At 31.8% G+C, this 17400-nt stretch overlaps 1 protein-coding gene across 2 annotated transcripts in view; it reads right to left on the bottom strand.

The window, feature by feature from the left end:
- Positions 1–17400, bottom strand: part of LOC126844662 (cell adhesion molecule Dscam2-like) — a 152844-nt gene that overhangs the window by 43852 nt on the left and 91592 nt on the right. For both annotated transcript variants that reach the window (XM_050583017.1, XM_050583018.1), the window contains exon 8: positions 8630–8807. In XM_050583017.1, the coding sequence (XP_050438974.1) occupies positions 8630–8807 (178 nt within the window). The remainder of the gene's footprint in view (positions 1–8629; positions 8808–17400) is intronic.

Here is a 17400-nt window from a genome sequence, read left to right as displayed (position 1 = left end):
TTACGTTGAGTTCCAACCATTTTGGAAATTTTTCGCATAATTCCGTAACGCAATCATAGATTTCATTGTTTAGTAGCGGAATTAATTCCAAAAACTGGTTCACGTCGCCCGAACATCTTGGGATGTCGGTATTTGAGATCAAACGGTTTTCGATCATGTTGAACAGCGTACTCGGATCTTTCCCTTCGAATACAACCGGTTTTAACAGTGGTGCAAAATTGAAAATTTTATCTAAAACCCAATTGTCTGGAGTCACGCGCGGTTGGTTTCCACTGTCCTTCCTGTAAAGTTTGATCTCATCTACAATATACATAACGACAGATACGACTTCGGATATTTCGTTCGTGGTCAGTCCTTGTACAGGTAGGTTGTCCGTCATTTAATCAGCAACCGATCGTCGGGTTCTTTGGTTATTTAACAAACGCACAAATAAGTGGTCAAAACGATATTTTTAATCGCGTGGTTCGCCGTTAACCGAATAACACAATAGTATTAAAAGTTATACCTATTGTTGATGTAATCTCGTTTCGCCGTCACTACGGTTACCTGATTCCGCAATTATTGTAAGGCCGGCAAATAAAATAGTTCATATTGTCAATAAAGCAATAATACGTATACATGAGCAAGAAGCACTAATAAGCCCAAGCGGATAGTAAGGGATAATGCCAGGGATTAGACACTCAGACAATAATAATGTCATAATTACAAGCATTCATAGATCTCCAAAAAGAAAATTGGGATTCTGTCAGTGCTAGTCTTGATCTCTATCTAAATTATATTTCTAAAGCAAAGGCAACGTATCTACAGATTATTTTAAACCATTTATTTGAAAGAGATTTTATCAACCAAATATTGGGAACGAGCTTGGTCAACGCCTAAGTGACTTTAATAATGTTATTGTCTTAACTTATAAAACTAATAGTATCTCGACAACTGTCGTGTGCATATAGATATCGTTTAAACTATTTTATTTCAACAAACCTCTCACTAAAAAATAAATGTAGATATTTTGAAAAGCACTGATTTTAAGTTTTAAGGTTCTTAGTATCCCAAGCTCCCCCTCCCCCGCCCTAATCTCCGCCAATGTATAACACATAGTCTGTGATAATACTAACACACTATCTATATATTTGAATACCCAGATTTTCGATAACGGATTTTCGTTTTACACGTCTATGGCACAGCGTTCCAACAACCCATCGTAGTTATCACGGTAACATAATGCAGTTCACGAGTGACGGCCTGTCAGAATCATCAACGTGTTCCATTAGCAAGCATGTGTCACACAACGTTCGATTTGAATAGCTAGCCCATTAACGGATTCCGAATGTGACATGTGCTCTACGGGAAATTATACTTCTTTCAAGGTAAAAGTCCATACGAGTGGTGTTCCACAAAGCTAGACCAAATCAATTGTACATGATCATAATATTAACATGAGCGCGTGTAACGTCTGGCGTTTGTTATTCCTCGTACGTCCCGTGTCTTTTTAAACGGGTTTGACATCATTTCCTTGGCGGTATGATAGAATTACCCGAATCGTTTGTACGGCATGTAGAAAAATAAATAATATTTGCACCGCAGTGCGTTGGGAAAACAATTTTTCTTTTATGCACCGCCGGTTTTGGTTTTTACATCCGCCCCGAAGCATATGGGACGGAACACACTCGCTCAGCCGATCTTACTTACTGGAAACTCGCGCTGTAATAATTTATTTCTCATTGATAAACGATATGCGTATGGGCTAGACTTGGAGGTTGGTAATCTAAAGGACGGCACCCTAAATTATTATCTGTTTAAATGTATTTTCAAAATAATTTAACCGCACCGGTCTGGTGATGCTAATACACTACGGTTTGGTTTTTTTTTTGTCGGGGGAACGTGACGTTAAAACGAGTTTGGTTGATCATTGAACGGTAAACAAGATCATTGCGTCGAGTGTGATTTATGATGGGAAACCGCACACCAACGGCGGATACAGACAAACAAAAGATTTTCTTCCAAGCTTTTTGTTCGAAACCACCTAGTCCGTGTTCGGTTGACGCCTCTACATACACAGATACTAATTACCTGGGCGATTAATCAACACCTCGGCCTCTACCCAAATGAAGTGCGAGGGGACTATGACGGGCTGGCCGATTTGCTGGTGTCCGACAAGAAAAATATTCGGTATTCGCACCGTGCTAAAAGTATAGTCGTATACAATACTTTGAGAGTAAATACTCTGTTAACGGAGCCCAGAAGCAATAACGTTAGACATTTATGTCACTAGGGGGTTCAAAGTCTGTGCAAATTTCTGTTGAAATAATTAGTAATACACAAATTGGATAAAAGTTTAAAACCAATGCACTTATTGAATGAATTTCAAATTGGACTGCGAAAAAGGCGTAGATTGAGAATACATACTGCAACAAATATTGTATCCCGTGAACGTTGAATTATTCCAAAGTCTGTGAGCATAGTAACTGCCACGCTAAACGTAATTAAAACAATCAATTAAGCGTTTCCCGGTTCAATTACGGATCATGTATTTGCGCCAGCGTTTGCTACAAAGCCTTTTGTCTGGGCATCTGTTTAACTAACGATTCTCACTGTAACAAATTGCCACGCACGTATATAAAGTCGTTGACGTTGTTAAAAAACCGGTCGGGCGTAAATGTAAAAGGTTATCAAAAAAACATTTAAAATTAACAGTGCTGCTAATTTTCAAATATATAGTTTAAATAGCATACAAAAAAATGTAAGCTAAATAATTGCCTTTGAAATGAAACGATGTCTCTCGCCTCTCGTGTGTACAATTAGTGCAAGCAGACCAACGTTTATGTGTTGTGTATTTTTTTTTTACCATCCAAACGATAGAGGAAAAAAAACTTTATACATATACTATTCATTTTTTCAAACGAAAGCGCTATCCCTTGTCAGGCCGCCGCGTAATGTTCGGTGTTAGAACAGCCAAAAGCAAAAGTTTATTTATTTATAATATTATTATTATGATTTTATCCCGTGTGCCTTTCGTTGGCAGGTTTGAAAAATGTTCAAAACTTTACTGACTGAAAGTCCTTTGGCAGTATGTATTGCAACAACTCTGAGATTGATATTGACGAGGTTAAAAAAGTTTTTTAGGAAAAATACCGAACAACAATTCGCAGAAAATATATTCGGGAAATCTCTTTTCGAGTAATATTCTTATTCAACTCCCCCGTCAGCGGACAACTTTGACATCTTTGCAGTCGACCTGTTGAAAATTTATTTAAGTCACACTCATGGTTTGTGCAATAGATACCTAATTTTAAATTTTACTAACAACTACAACAACTTGTGACAGGTTTTCGTGGAAAACTGTTGGTGTGTAGAAGGAAGATAAAAATCGTACGGTTCGTGCTAAGCGCCAACACGTTTAACAATACCTCCTTACCTTCCTTACCTTTAGATATTTTCGTTTAATAATAATAGTAAATACTATATTATGCCACTCAAATTGGAGAACGTCTGATGATAACACATTGAACGAGCATGATATTTTTGTATTTATTAAATTGTGTTTGGACTTTGATGGAATATAACGAAACAGATATGAAAAAAGTATAAAACTTTGTTTAATACTTCAGAAAATAATATATTGTTAGTAGCGCATTTCTTTGTAAAACAACTACCTATAGAAGTATCAATTTGATTAAAAATGATTAGATTGAAAATGTTTATGTATAGTATTTCCGCTTGACATTATAATTTAAATATTCTTCTCTCATACGAACTGAATGCATCAAATACGTGTTCACCTGGTTGGATATCGTGGCAACTGAAGCGTGACGGTCTGTAGCTCATTGTTTCTAGGGATTTAATTGGAGCGGAAGAAGGGTAAGTTATTAATCAAAAGCAGTCTAATCCGCAACATCCGTGAAACATTCCTTGCGTGTATGTAGGTAATAACATAGTATGATATGAAAAGTAAATAATTTTAATTCCTATAAACTATTTATGTAAAATAAGTTTAATATTTTTATGTAAATTCCAAATTGTTGCGTTTCGCATAGCAAAATTGTCAAATATGTCAGGATTATCAATGATAAAAATATAACAATAGATAATATTATAATATAGAAATAAAAGCATAATAATCTTATTTTCATACAATAATATAATTACAATAATGTATTAATAATACAATTTAAGGTTTACTGTTTGCTCAGATCGTTGACAAATATATTAGTGTAGTATAGTTCAACAACAACAATCTTCTATCAATAGTGATTAATCGATAACCGAATTTAAACAGGTTAAACAGTTTGAATAATATATTGGACAATTATTAATTAGGACTAAAAAAACTTCAATTGATTCATCGATCAATCGTTAAGCAGTTTTCGTAAAATACTTTAAACGTTTCATTAGCGTTTAAGAATGTTTATATTAGATAGTAAGTATCCTGGAGTAGTACACACATATATAATTATTATTTTAGTGTACTAATTCTTTTGCCTACATTCTTTTACGCTAGTTACTCCAAAAATATTTATTCAAAGCTGGTTATTGACTAATCAAAATGTTTAGTACACCGGCACACTAAAATGTTCAGTATTAATAATTTGTTATTTTTTTAAAAATAATGTGTGTAATTCATTTAAAAAAGAAATAATAACATGTGCAAAAAATTCTTGTTAACAAATATGCGTTCAAAAATGCTGTTTATTAAAATACTTTTTTATTAAATAGCTTAAAAAACTAGTCTCTTAAAAACTATTTAGAACGCTATTGATTGACACGAGTTTAGATATTCTTTTTGCTATAAATGTTTTCTATGTAATTAATTATAATACACTTTGTTCTTAGATGAGGTATTATTTATGTCTCAAATGCCCACCATTCCGGGTTTTCCTATATAATGTTTTCCGCCGAAATGAAGTCACGATTTCAGCAAAAATAGTTAATGAACATAATTATCTCAAAATCAGTTAGTGTACGGTTTTTATAGGTGAGGGAGATTATATTTGTGTTTAAAAATTGTAAATCTTTGTATATTATTACCGAAGTTCAGGCGTGGTGTCAGGTTATCATTTTTTATTCGGCCATAGAATCAAAATAACAAAAAGTTATAATTAGAACTAAGCTAACGCCACAGCTATTTTAATATCACGGAGGCATACCTAATAACAAATTTTGATTGTATATTGACGTTGTCACGATAAATCCTCCTCCCATCTTTTTTTATGTTTGACCGTTTCGTTTTAATGGCCGTTTCACTAAAATTAGTAGTCTCGTGACACCTCGAGAAGTTTAAATAAACTTTTTAAGTATTTTCGCACAGATTTATTATAATCGGGTACTCTCAATTTTGGACAACCCAAACTTTGCGGTTGTTCGGCTACGATTTTCTGGTTCAAAGTTTCAGCATAATTTTCCCAAGACTTTCCGCTTATTCAAATAGCATTAGGTTATCATAGAAATGCAATATATTTTCAAGGAATCAGAGGTTATGGTTTTTGCTAATGAATAACTTTGATGACGGCGCATTTTATAGTGAAACTGGTACGAATAAGACAATAGTTACTATTGTTTTACTGTACGGTCGTTAAACACTGATAAATCAGCATAGTTTTAGTGAGTTTAAACTTATCGCAATTAAATAAATCATGTACAATTAGATACTCTTGTTCATTGAATAAAGTAGAAAATAATTGAATTGGGATTTAATGATAAATGATTTATACGAATTATTATCCTTTTACCCTTTTAAAATATATTCAAAAATATTGTGTGTTAGCCTATATCTTTCACAAAAACACTGAGTCGTTAAGTTTTGAATATAAAATCTGTGAAACAAGTCCTAAAATATTTTATCCCGCCTATGAGACCGACTACCGCATTTGTGAGTCGTTGATGTTGGAAAGCATTCATTACTGTAATTGTACAATTAATAATTTATTGTCGTTAAACGTATGACATTATTACTATCCTTGGAGAAATTAGTTGTGTTCGGTAACTAAATAACGGGTGTATGCTTAACTAATATCTTTGTCTTAAGTATGTGGCACAATAATTGTTTGTACATCGGTACTTAGCTATTCAAAGTTTACTAGTAAACTATAAACTGCAACGAAAATATAAATCGGTCTTTGGTATTCTGTAAAACAATATAATATATATTATTTTATAATAAAATATTATAGGTCCTAACCTCGAAAGACTGTATACGAAAAAGTGTAGCTCTTGTGCAACTGTACTTAATTAAATAATAAATGAAATAATTTATGTTGAAAATCTAAACAACATCGACCGAGATCCTTAAAAAAAATATTTGTGGTTTATAATAACATTTAATCTGATGGAAAGTTATAATTATTTTTCTCTGGAAGATGATTTCGGTATACAAGAACGCGATGCGTCCCGACCAAACTAATTAAGTTATAACTGTCATTAAACCTCAAGTAATTAAAAAAAAGTTTATTATATATATATATATATATAAATATAATTTTACACTAATAATCAATTTAATGCGACGTTTGTTTGTTTCCTTTAAAAGTTCATGAAACATAAAAAAAACTCTGTGTAAACGAATTTCAGTTACTAATTTATTCTTTTTTATCTTATAATACGTCATGGATACAGTCTTTTAGTATTCGAAATCATATTATGACCATCGTTGTTTAAAAATAGAATAATTCAATTTTTATTTTTGTTATAATTGAAAAAAAAAAATCTGAACTAAGTCAATTATATACTTTCACTGTGCACCGGTGTGAATAAACGTCATAGGCTTTGTAAGGCGTGAGAGAGTATATAGCTTTTGCCGTCTACTGGTTTTAAACGTATTTCATCTTGCACGCGAGCTACGGTGGCCAAAAGAAAGTATTGATATTAGCTTTGATAACTTTAAGTTGCGCACGACAAAAGATTGATGAAAAAGATCTTTGCCCGTTACCTACACGCTACAGGCGTGCGGTTAAGTTATTAAACTGTAATCCGAGCAGTGCGTCTTTTGAAATTCTCCACTTCATCTATCATCCACTTATTGTTCGCTGCGTTATTGTCAAACTTTGGACAAGTTAATACACGGATATGATGTTAGGCTGTCACCGTTATTGACTGTATTCTTGTGTAAGAAAAAAACGGCACAGAGCCAGAGACAGGAGGCTTATGGTATTCTGTTTAAGTTTGTACTCAAAAGAAATCCCATGGAACTTGGATTGCCACTGAAAATAGCAGATTGTTCGGTGAACGTTCTGTCCGAGTGCTGCCTGATCAACATTTAATGTGCAAAGTAGAGTAATAAAACTTTCAATCGTACCGGCCTTCTGTAGAACATAATATTATACATGTCCAATCTGAGCTTTTCGTTTATACAACCTAAATTATGTGACGGTCGGTTTAACTTAAAAGGCCAACTTAAATTTAATTCCGTATTATACTAATAATTTTGCTATATATCTGCGGCAAGATGTAATAACGACGCAATACTATAATATGTTACACGGCATTAGGCACGCTCCCACATATATTATGTACATCATATCAATTCCAGAAGCACACCGAGCAATAATTTTAGATGTTTTACAAAATATACTTTATTGATGCCCCATTTTATGTCGAATAAAACCGCAGTTGTGTTCATTAACGATAATCGAAGTGGGTAAATGAAGTGGTCGCTATATATTTTACAGTCAGTGGCTATACCAAGGTTTTCTTGTATTACGAATAGCTGTCTTTCGTGGTTCGACTCGTGCGTGCTTTGTTTTCAGTAAATTGCAAATTACAATGTCGGATTATATATAGAATAGTGTGTAGTATTGTATTGTTGAGATTTCATCTAATTAGAAATTGCGGTGGAACTTAAATACAATAATCGCATGACTATTAAGGTATTATAGATACCGACTAGAGGGGACCATAATTATATTCTAGCCCGAATGGGTGGAATGAAGCGCATACACAGTAAAGGATGTTTACAAAATATACAGTCATGTACATAATATAAGAGGAAAGTAGGTCAGAGTCTGATTTACAGACCTTACGTAACTTGCTTCATAGTAAATACAATTATAAGTCATACACAATATTTTAAGGTAATATGGGAAATTGAATTTACCACGCGTTCGTTCTCCATTTCATAAAAGACATACAGCGCTTTAATGATCATACGCCAACATGAGAGTGTTCTAGCATTTGATAATAAGTATTATCTTACTACTTTTTGAAATAAAATAACTAAAAATAATTTGATTTCATGTTGATAACTCGAGAAATCATAAGAAAATTAATATATTTGAATTATTACCTTTACACTATAATAGCAATTTCACTTACAGGAAGTGTGCAAACTTCTGTATAATTTTATTACCGATTGTGTACTGTTGTTTGCAAAATAAATAAATAATTATTCATTTTAGCTTTGGCGTGAAGCAAAAAATGTATTGGTTTTATTGTTTTTTTTTTAGATATAACCCTGTTGACCAGCAGTCATATTGAAACAAATATCATAATATTACCTATGTTTTCCTCCGAAAAGGTGGGTTTTTTTCTTTACTTTGTTTTTTTAATGGTAGATATATATAAAATGTCGAGAACCTAACGAACGTAACTCACATTTTTTCATTTGTTCAACTAACTACTATAACAGTTGATCACTTACCACTAAGACGGAGTTCGGCGAAAGACTGAGCCATTTCGTTATTCAGCTTGTTGGTGACCACACACTGATAGATACCTTGGTCATGTTTTTGCACCGAATCGATGTTAAGTGTGTATGTGGGCGGCGTTGAAGAGGTCGATTTCCGGGGTTCTCCGTTTTTAAGCCAGGTCACAATTTGCTGCTCAATTAAACAAGATAAAAAAAGTACAAAATAATTAATTATTCAAAAGTGTTTGATCCACATTAATTATATAGGTTTTTTCTCGAATAAAAACCGTCCTGGCAGAAAAACATAGATACATGACATCGTTATCTATACAGTAAAATTAAAATAAGCTCTGCCTTTGTATGAAATGCAATAGCCGATAAAATACCGTTAATCTGGCTTTTTCTCTAGGAACCGTGTTGTTTTAAAAAAGAAAAAAACAATGTAATACTGACGAAAGTAATACAATATTTCCATTTACTTCTGATAACTTCTTACAACAGTATGAGAACATTTTAAACATTTTATTTTAGCTCTTACAACATTGTATACCACGTTACGCAATTCCAAACAACTTCATTAGGGTTTATGTAAAAAATAAATAGTAAATGTTTTCTTTAGAGAAATGTTGTACCACAAATTAAATAAATAATAAAATAGTCATCTATACTCTATAGTTCCTTGATGTGCAAAGTAATTATGTAATGAATGCATAACAAATTTCCCTTTAGAATACATTTCAACATTTTTGTAATTATGATTATAAATTATAATTAAAAGTTGTTCATACAGCAGTGTTTATATTTTAAATATCTTCATTTTTCATATACAATATCAGCTGTATTGGGCCATAATCAAGTAAATGTTATTCATGTTTTCGAATATATTTATGGTGTACCGTGTAAGCAAAATATTTACCGACATTTATGCTATTAAACGTCATTTAGGCGATTTTTTTATGAATACAATTATTCAACAATAAATAGGATTTTATACGTTATAATAATATTTATCTAGTATATTTTTAATTTGATATAGTAGAGTATATTTTATGTAAATACTGTGTACTCATGAGTAATGAAACTGTTCTCGCAAAGAACTTTATGTTAACGATATACATTTATTACAGCCTAAAGAAGGAATATCAAAGAGTAAATCCCGATTCCATAGCTTTACTAGAAGTTAGTGTTTATAAATTCAAATTGAAAAAAAACTAGTATGTTGTTCTTTTCTTTTGAAAAGTAAGGATTTTTGTATAAGTTTTATCTCTCCCAAGTATTGACTGAATAATATTTTTAGTTGATAAAAGGACTATAAGAGTATCGGTATTGTTATTTTGGATAAAAAAGTTTTTTGAACCCCTTATGGTTATTTGTTAGAGAACTCTGCGAGGGATATCTAAGTTTAGGTTAAGTTAAACATGACCTAAATTTGTAACTAGTGTAAAAGGTTTATCGACTGTACGTGTTGATCAGAATTTTATGCAAGCGTAGCTTTATATATAAAAAATAATCGTCTTAGCTAAACAAATTCAAATAAAACTGATATTATATATTTGTTATTAGTGTTTAAATATACAAGTGAACAGAGAAGTGCAGATGAGGAGTGCACGTGATTCGGAATTAACATTAGAATGTACTTAATCTGTAACACTCAAAACTGTTTTTGGTAATCTAATACGATAAAGTGTTTATTTGAAACGGTTGTATACAAATGGCTGTTATTTAAAATGTTAATTGTTTTGAAGAATATTGCTAAAGTATAAAAGCAATTACTAACGTTTAAGATAAGGTTGGTCTCAATTTAGTTTCAATTGATGAATATGCAATGTGATCTATGGACCGCCGATAAGTTGTTTGTGAAAACTTAATTACCTAAGTTCTGGAAACTTTTAATGATTTTCTTCCAGCGGATTTAAGGTAAAGGTAATCCGACGGATTAGAAGATTGCAGAGGTGTTGCCGAACGTGCAGAGAGCACGCATTCGCCCGTGTAGCTAAATTGCCTATTCCAGACGCCGTCGGATAGGGCTATAACAATAACGCAAGAGTTACCTGAAATTTTGCTTAAAATGAAATTTCATAATTACATTTTATTCTCACGGGTTGCTTGTACTATGCAGAATGATTTAGCTTTTAACTGTTTGAACGTCAAAGTTAACATTAATTACGCCCTTAAAGAAAAGCAGTACAGATTTTACATAAAAAAAAATTAACATTAGTATCAAACGAAACCATGGCTAAACTAATACAAATTTTTAATTTAATGTAATAGATGACTCATCGATCGTAACATATTATATATGATATAAACATAATTTACTGAACAATTAAATTATTTCCAGAACTAGAATGTAGTATTATTTTTATCTGCTCGCACTTTTTCCCCGTCCTAACTTTTAATCTCTTATAACTTTAAAAATAGTTGTCCAAAACTGGTTATGAACCAGTAAAAATGTTTAGTAAAATATTCTTAATTTTAAAAGTTAACAAAATGTATACGTTACCGTTTAAGTTTCAAAAGTTAATGTAAAAATAATTAGTTTTGGAGTGGGTAAAAAACATAAGAATTTGTGAGATATTGGGATCACATTGTTTAAAAACACTATGCAAAAGAAAAATTCAATTAGTATTTAAACCCAATGACATCACATTGAGTGGCTCACGATAAAAAAAATACCCTGTATTATACGATAGGAAGAAAGTCTAACATGGTCAACAGTTCCCCCTCATGGGCACTGTATATACAAAACAATTAGTATTGTAAATCAGTTCTCTCACTATTTGTCATTCGAAATAAAAACAAAAAAGGAATCATACTGTAGGAGACGAAATACTTGTTTGGATCATATTAAAATGTTTTGAGTCTCGTTTTGCGTTGCTCTTCGCATTATCGTTATAATAATTTAACGTTTGTAATGTTGTTTTGCGTTTATTTATTTCACTGAAAATGCATTAGTTTGAGAGACGTTAAATTATTGTCTGGGCCGTTTAGCCGGGATGGCTAATGGCTATGGGTATAGGTAAAAACCACGACGGCAATCCCCCGGAGCGTCAATACAACAACTGCATGGTGGGAAACTGCATTGCCGCAATGCAACAGACGGCTCGTTTGGCCGTATAAGGGTCGGAAGTCTAAAATATGCATTCCAGTATTATATTACGGTATGAAAAATGGATTACCGAGAAAATAATCGTTGTAGCATATTAAGTATATATATTTATATTATTTTAAAAAAGCACTTTGTTTTGCGCCAAATATTTAAGTTTATATAAATAATATATTATACTATTATTACATTAATAGATTGTTCTTTGCGGCGGGTTTATACTAATTTATCAAGCCGACGCAGAAAAACAAAACAACACAGTATAAATCCCCGCTGGGCACCCTTTTGCACTACACACAACGAAAAACGATTTGTAATGTTTTGAATATTTTACACGGAATCAAAAGCGACCCAACCATGTTTTTTTTAGGGTACTTTTGCACTACAACTGCATTTATGTATTATATAGTGTGTCGTGCTTGCTTTTGGGCTTTTGCGAGCATGCACACAACTCGCACGAGGCACAATAATACATTATGGTGAACATTAAACGTCGTTTCTCGTGGCAATATTCAATTTCATGTTTTAAATTACTTTCTCTGAATTTGCGTGTAGAAACCACGTAAGCCTAATTAGCAATCTGCTTGTACATTGTCTTACTGTCGATCAAACAATACTGGGATAATGATTAGCTTTTACGGGTAAAATACCAGAATGAGTAATAATAATAACAAAGATTGTAATTTTACTTGATTGCTACTAATTAGCTATGTAAGACAGTTATAAACCCCAACGGAGATAAAAGCCAATTCTACGGGATTCCAGGTAATACGAGGGTATTACTCATAATTCATATTTGACAAGTACCAAATTGATTTGAAAAAGTTTTTTATAGGAAAGCTTTTTTAAGCTACTTTTTAGTACATACTCAGAACGGTTGACAGTTTTTGTACGCTATGAACGTTGTAATTAAAATGTTGCAAAGTTGTTATAAATTATTCAACGAAACTGTTAGTGTATACTTACTAAGTATAATGTGTCATTAAAATTTCCCACAAAGAAAATAATAGTTTTTTAATTTATTTGTTTGAACTATAAATTCGTTTAAAATAAAAACACCTTTTTATGTTATAAATATTGAACAATTTAATTATTTCATGTACACCGATAGGTATCACATTAAATGTAAACTGATTAATTTCAATTTATCCTGATTAAATGGTGGTAATTTTAAATGATTGTTTGTTCCGAATACTGTTTGGATCTGCTGTGATATGATTATTTAAAAATATCTGCAAATAATGAACTGCATGATTAGGCTTTAGATAGTATATAATTTTTAGCTTATATTTACCGGATTTTGATTAATCTTGGATAAAAAAAAAATTGAGTAAATCATAAAGATATTATAGTTAACGCTTCTGTTTTTCTTATTAATTTATTATTACTGTAATATTAAATTAAAAATATTCTGAGGCTATCAACATGTATTGTAGCATTCAAATGTGAAATTAAATTTAAACCATGATTAGTTTCAATTTTTTCCCTTTATTAATATCGAAATAACATTTTTGTTTCACGAAATAAACGAAAAGGGCATATTTTCATCATTTATTTGAATTTTTTCTTCTGAACACAAAAATCAAAGTATATGTACATACTATATCAAACCTGTGAATATTACATAAGTAGGAAATGGAAAAAGTGATTGATGCAGAGGATGTTAAAAAAAGAATATACATTATAAAAAGTGATTTTATTGCTTGTGACGTTTGTTATGTAGGTGTGGGGCTAATAAACTATGCTGCAAATATCTTTAGTTTGATATGAAACCGAGAAGGTATTTTTTTTAACTTTTAATATTTTCACAAAAAAAAAAGTGGTCCGATAAATTAAATTTAGACTTGGCCCTGTTCAACAAAAGCCTAGAATCAAAATTTAGTCAACTTGCATGACGAATGAAAATAGTTTTTCGGTTTTTTTTTTTGCTCTTTAAGTACAATTTTTGGATACATTTTAAGCTATTTCTTGATACTTATTAATAAAAAAATCATAATATCATATGACCTACTTGTTTGTAATCCTTATATAACCAAACACCATACATTTGAACGGTAGTTTATATCTGACAAATCAATTAATGAAACAAAATAATGATGTAATAACAGCTAATAAATTCGGTTATTCGAAGCTTTGCAATGTTTCTGATCGATGTAGGAATTTTATAATAATGATAGAAAAGCTCTTTATACATTTTTTTTTCTTCGAAGCAATTACACTAGAGGTCATTGGGACTTTTTATCCGTCGGTCGATCGAACGATTCAAATTATATAAAAGTCGTTTGTTTATTTAAAGTCGATCTTGATATTGTTCTTCGATTACATTCGAAATGCAGTACTATCAGTGGAATTATCGCTCCCACATTAATGTCGATGTCGCTCAGTTGTGCCGTTAGTTTCCAAACACCAGGTGAATAGCAGTTATCAACAATGCCCACAAGCCAACTCGTTGGTTAAATAAAAAAAAAATAATTTGTTTAATATGTATAACACCGAAGCGGAACACACGTCAAAAAGACTGTCTTGCAATGTATATATTGTGTCATTTTATGCCAAAAAACAGTATGTAAACCCTTTGAAATTGACTAAACAAAAAAATAACTTAAGTGTGTAGTCAATACGATTCGATCTGGAGCTTATTGTCCTTTTTGTTAAGCGCATTCGCCCGGTCGTTATTCCCATGAAAACCACCAAGAGCTCTAACGGTAATCGACATCCTTATCGCGCAAATTCTTCTTATTGCCTACATCTTTGGTCTGAACGATGAAACCAAAAGCTATTGACAATGCTGATAATATCATTATGACATTATTTTACAGTACCTAGTGACTAGTCTTCTTCATGACATGGAGTTTAGTTTTCCACCAAAAAAAAAATCGCAACGATTCCAAACAAGTGAAGACATAAAATGTCCGAGTTGAAATGGACAAATAAAAAACGGTTGTTACTAGATTATAATGGCTCGATGGTCTTAAAAAATGAGACCCATGCTTTTAATAGTCTTTAAATGATCTTAGGTTTACCGATAAGTAAAAATTAAACGTTAAACATTGGAATTTTCCATGTCAGCTTTGACGCGTATTATTAGTTTTGATAAATCTTATTATTATGATGTTGACTTATTCGGAATGTTCAACTGCGCTATAATATATTTCTATTTTGCTTAGCGAGACCTAGAAAGCCGTGTAATTTAATATAGAATTACTATTAAGAAGGGTTTACAAAAAGTATGCTATACATACAGGGACACTGTGGACAAATTCTCATGGGTTTGTTCTACTTGCCAATCTGGCGTGATAGCACCGGAGTAATAATTGAAAAGCGGAGTTTTCCAACATTGTTTTTGACCGTCCTTTTTAAATTCGATTTCAAATGTACACAGCCGTGACAATAATATTATACAGCACATGAAAAGGAATGAAAAGCGAAGGGTATTATTTTCCTTCACGTTCTATTTGAAAGGCGCCTTTTTTGTGATAATAAGTTCGTATGTCCTCTGGGTCCTCCGCCGTGTGTACCCCATTTACTTTTCTCTCTGACTTTTCTAACATTACACAGTATATAATCGAGATTGGGCGATCAATCTTATAATCCGTGCATAAGTCTTACTTACACGGTAAAGAAGAAAAATCGATAACCATCTTACTGGGATTAAATTGCGAACACAATGCACTATTAAGATACAATTCTGTCTGTATGTATGAATATGACAAATAAGGTCCATGTAGGTATCTCTGTTATTGAACGCAAGTCTCGGGCAAACGGCTAAATAGTTAATGCACAATTCTTCTGCTCTTTGAATAATTTTAGTCTACATTTTTAAAACGAATCAAGAATTAGATTAAGCGGTTCGTATTGATTCAGACTTAGTAATTAACAAAAATATAGGTCTTAATATAAAATTCATTTTTAATTATGTTATGTAAATATTTTCCATTAATATTAAAGAGATACTATAATATAGTCAGCTATATAGGTGACTCACCCCGGTAACTACCGCGAAGAGATTAGCAAGATTATTTTATAAACGTTATTCAGGCGTTTTCGTAATAAGATATTATTATACGAATAAACGTAGGTACTTAAATTTAACCAAAAGCAACTTTAAAAAAGATAAGTGTTTTATTTTAAAATTAAATCATATTTTAATTGCGGATACTACTTTTAATCGTTGCTATCTAAAAGGAGTGCAACACGTCATAAAGAGCAGTCCAGGAGTTTTTATAAATAAATATAATTATTAATTACCAAATTATATGTGTTTATTTTTATACTCCAATTGAAATTGTTTTTTTTTTAAATTACTTTAACTAATTGTTTTTAAAACATATTTTATTCCTATAACAGTTGTAAATTTGTCCGAGAAAAAAATTAAACAGCGTGGGCTTGATTAATAATATATCAATAGTTGAACTTGCCGCTATTGTTAGCATTGTTATATTTTGTTTTATTTTTATATTTATTGTTTCGTGGACTGTTGCAAACGTTTTGTTTTTTTTTGTTGATAATTTTATGAATTATACTACATTTTTCAGGCGGTCACTATAATAGTCTTCGACCACATTAACCGGGTTCATGAATGCCTTTTTTTTATGTATAGCAGATTATTATGGAACTCGTTTCAAAAATTCCACTCGAGTATTAAGTGAGTGGTTCACGAGTCATTGCCGTTTAACGTTTATGGGGTAAAAGACCTTAAAACCAACCGTGGCATAAAGTAATGTTTTCCTTGTGGACATTGTGCGTTGGTGTAACCCCCCCCCCACCAGTCGTCGACTACGTATTTAAACTCTCAAGTCTAATGAAGAAAGACAGATCAATTTTAGCTCTTAACCGAGAGACAAATATTAGTGATAACACTCACTCGATAACTGACTTATGGTTCGATGTGTACTCATATTACAACACTCAAAAACAATATCAGTCTAATCAAGGATTATTGTTAAGGTTGATCTTTGTCGCGAAAAAATGGATTATTTTATTGAATGGGACGTTAATCTTTGTTTTTTGGCTTCGATCCGGAGCTGATTAGTGCTGACCCACTGTATCTTCTAAACCGCTTAACCCATTTCTTTATTCAGTAACTCTATAGATCAGAAATCGTACCTGAATAGTATTCTGTTAAGTAAACAATTAAAAAAGTGCATCCCTTCTACTTCAAAATCGAGGGAAAACGATAAAAAAATGTACATATTTTATGTGCCTCTTTCCCGTCAATAATGTCATACGAGTATCTTAAAATTAGGGCTTTCTAAAACTTTTTTAAAAATGGTTGAATTAGTTCCAAATTTTTATGGATATTCAATATTTTTTAAACATAATTCTACCACAAAACAAATTAAAGCGAAGAGTCACTTTTAATGTAAAGAAAAAAATTGACGACTATTTTGTAAAAAACATATTAAGTATTATGTTTTATATCTATACAAAACTAAAAATAATAATTTATAGGTAATTATAGTGGTGTAGCTTTAAGAAGATGGCCGCCGCGTTTTTGTGTGGTATCTTCTTCTCCGTGTTAACTTTGATCAGTGTCCAGGGCCTGGTACTACCGATAAACGTTGGCAAACCAAAAAAGTATCATAAGCCCTTAGAGAAGGGTGGAAACTTTCTTTTATTTCGCTTTTTTTAGTGAAGTAATAGGGTTTAAGGTCTGAAAATTAGAATAAAGGTAGAT

This window comes from Adelges cooleyi, unplaced genomic scaffold (genome assembly GCF_023614345.1).
Source record: "Adelges cooleyi isolate 19-005CV unplaced genomic scaffold, UGA_ACOO_1.1 ACOO_flye_CR_arks_rails_tigmint_CR_PRNA_651, whole genome shotgun sequence".
NCBI lineage: Eukaryota > Metazoa > Arthropoda > Insecta > Hemiptera > Adelgidae > Adelges > Adelges cooleyi.
This window is presented reverse-complemented; position numbering and strand designations above follow the sequence as displayed.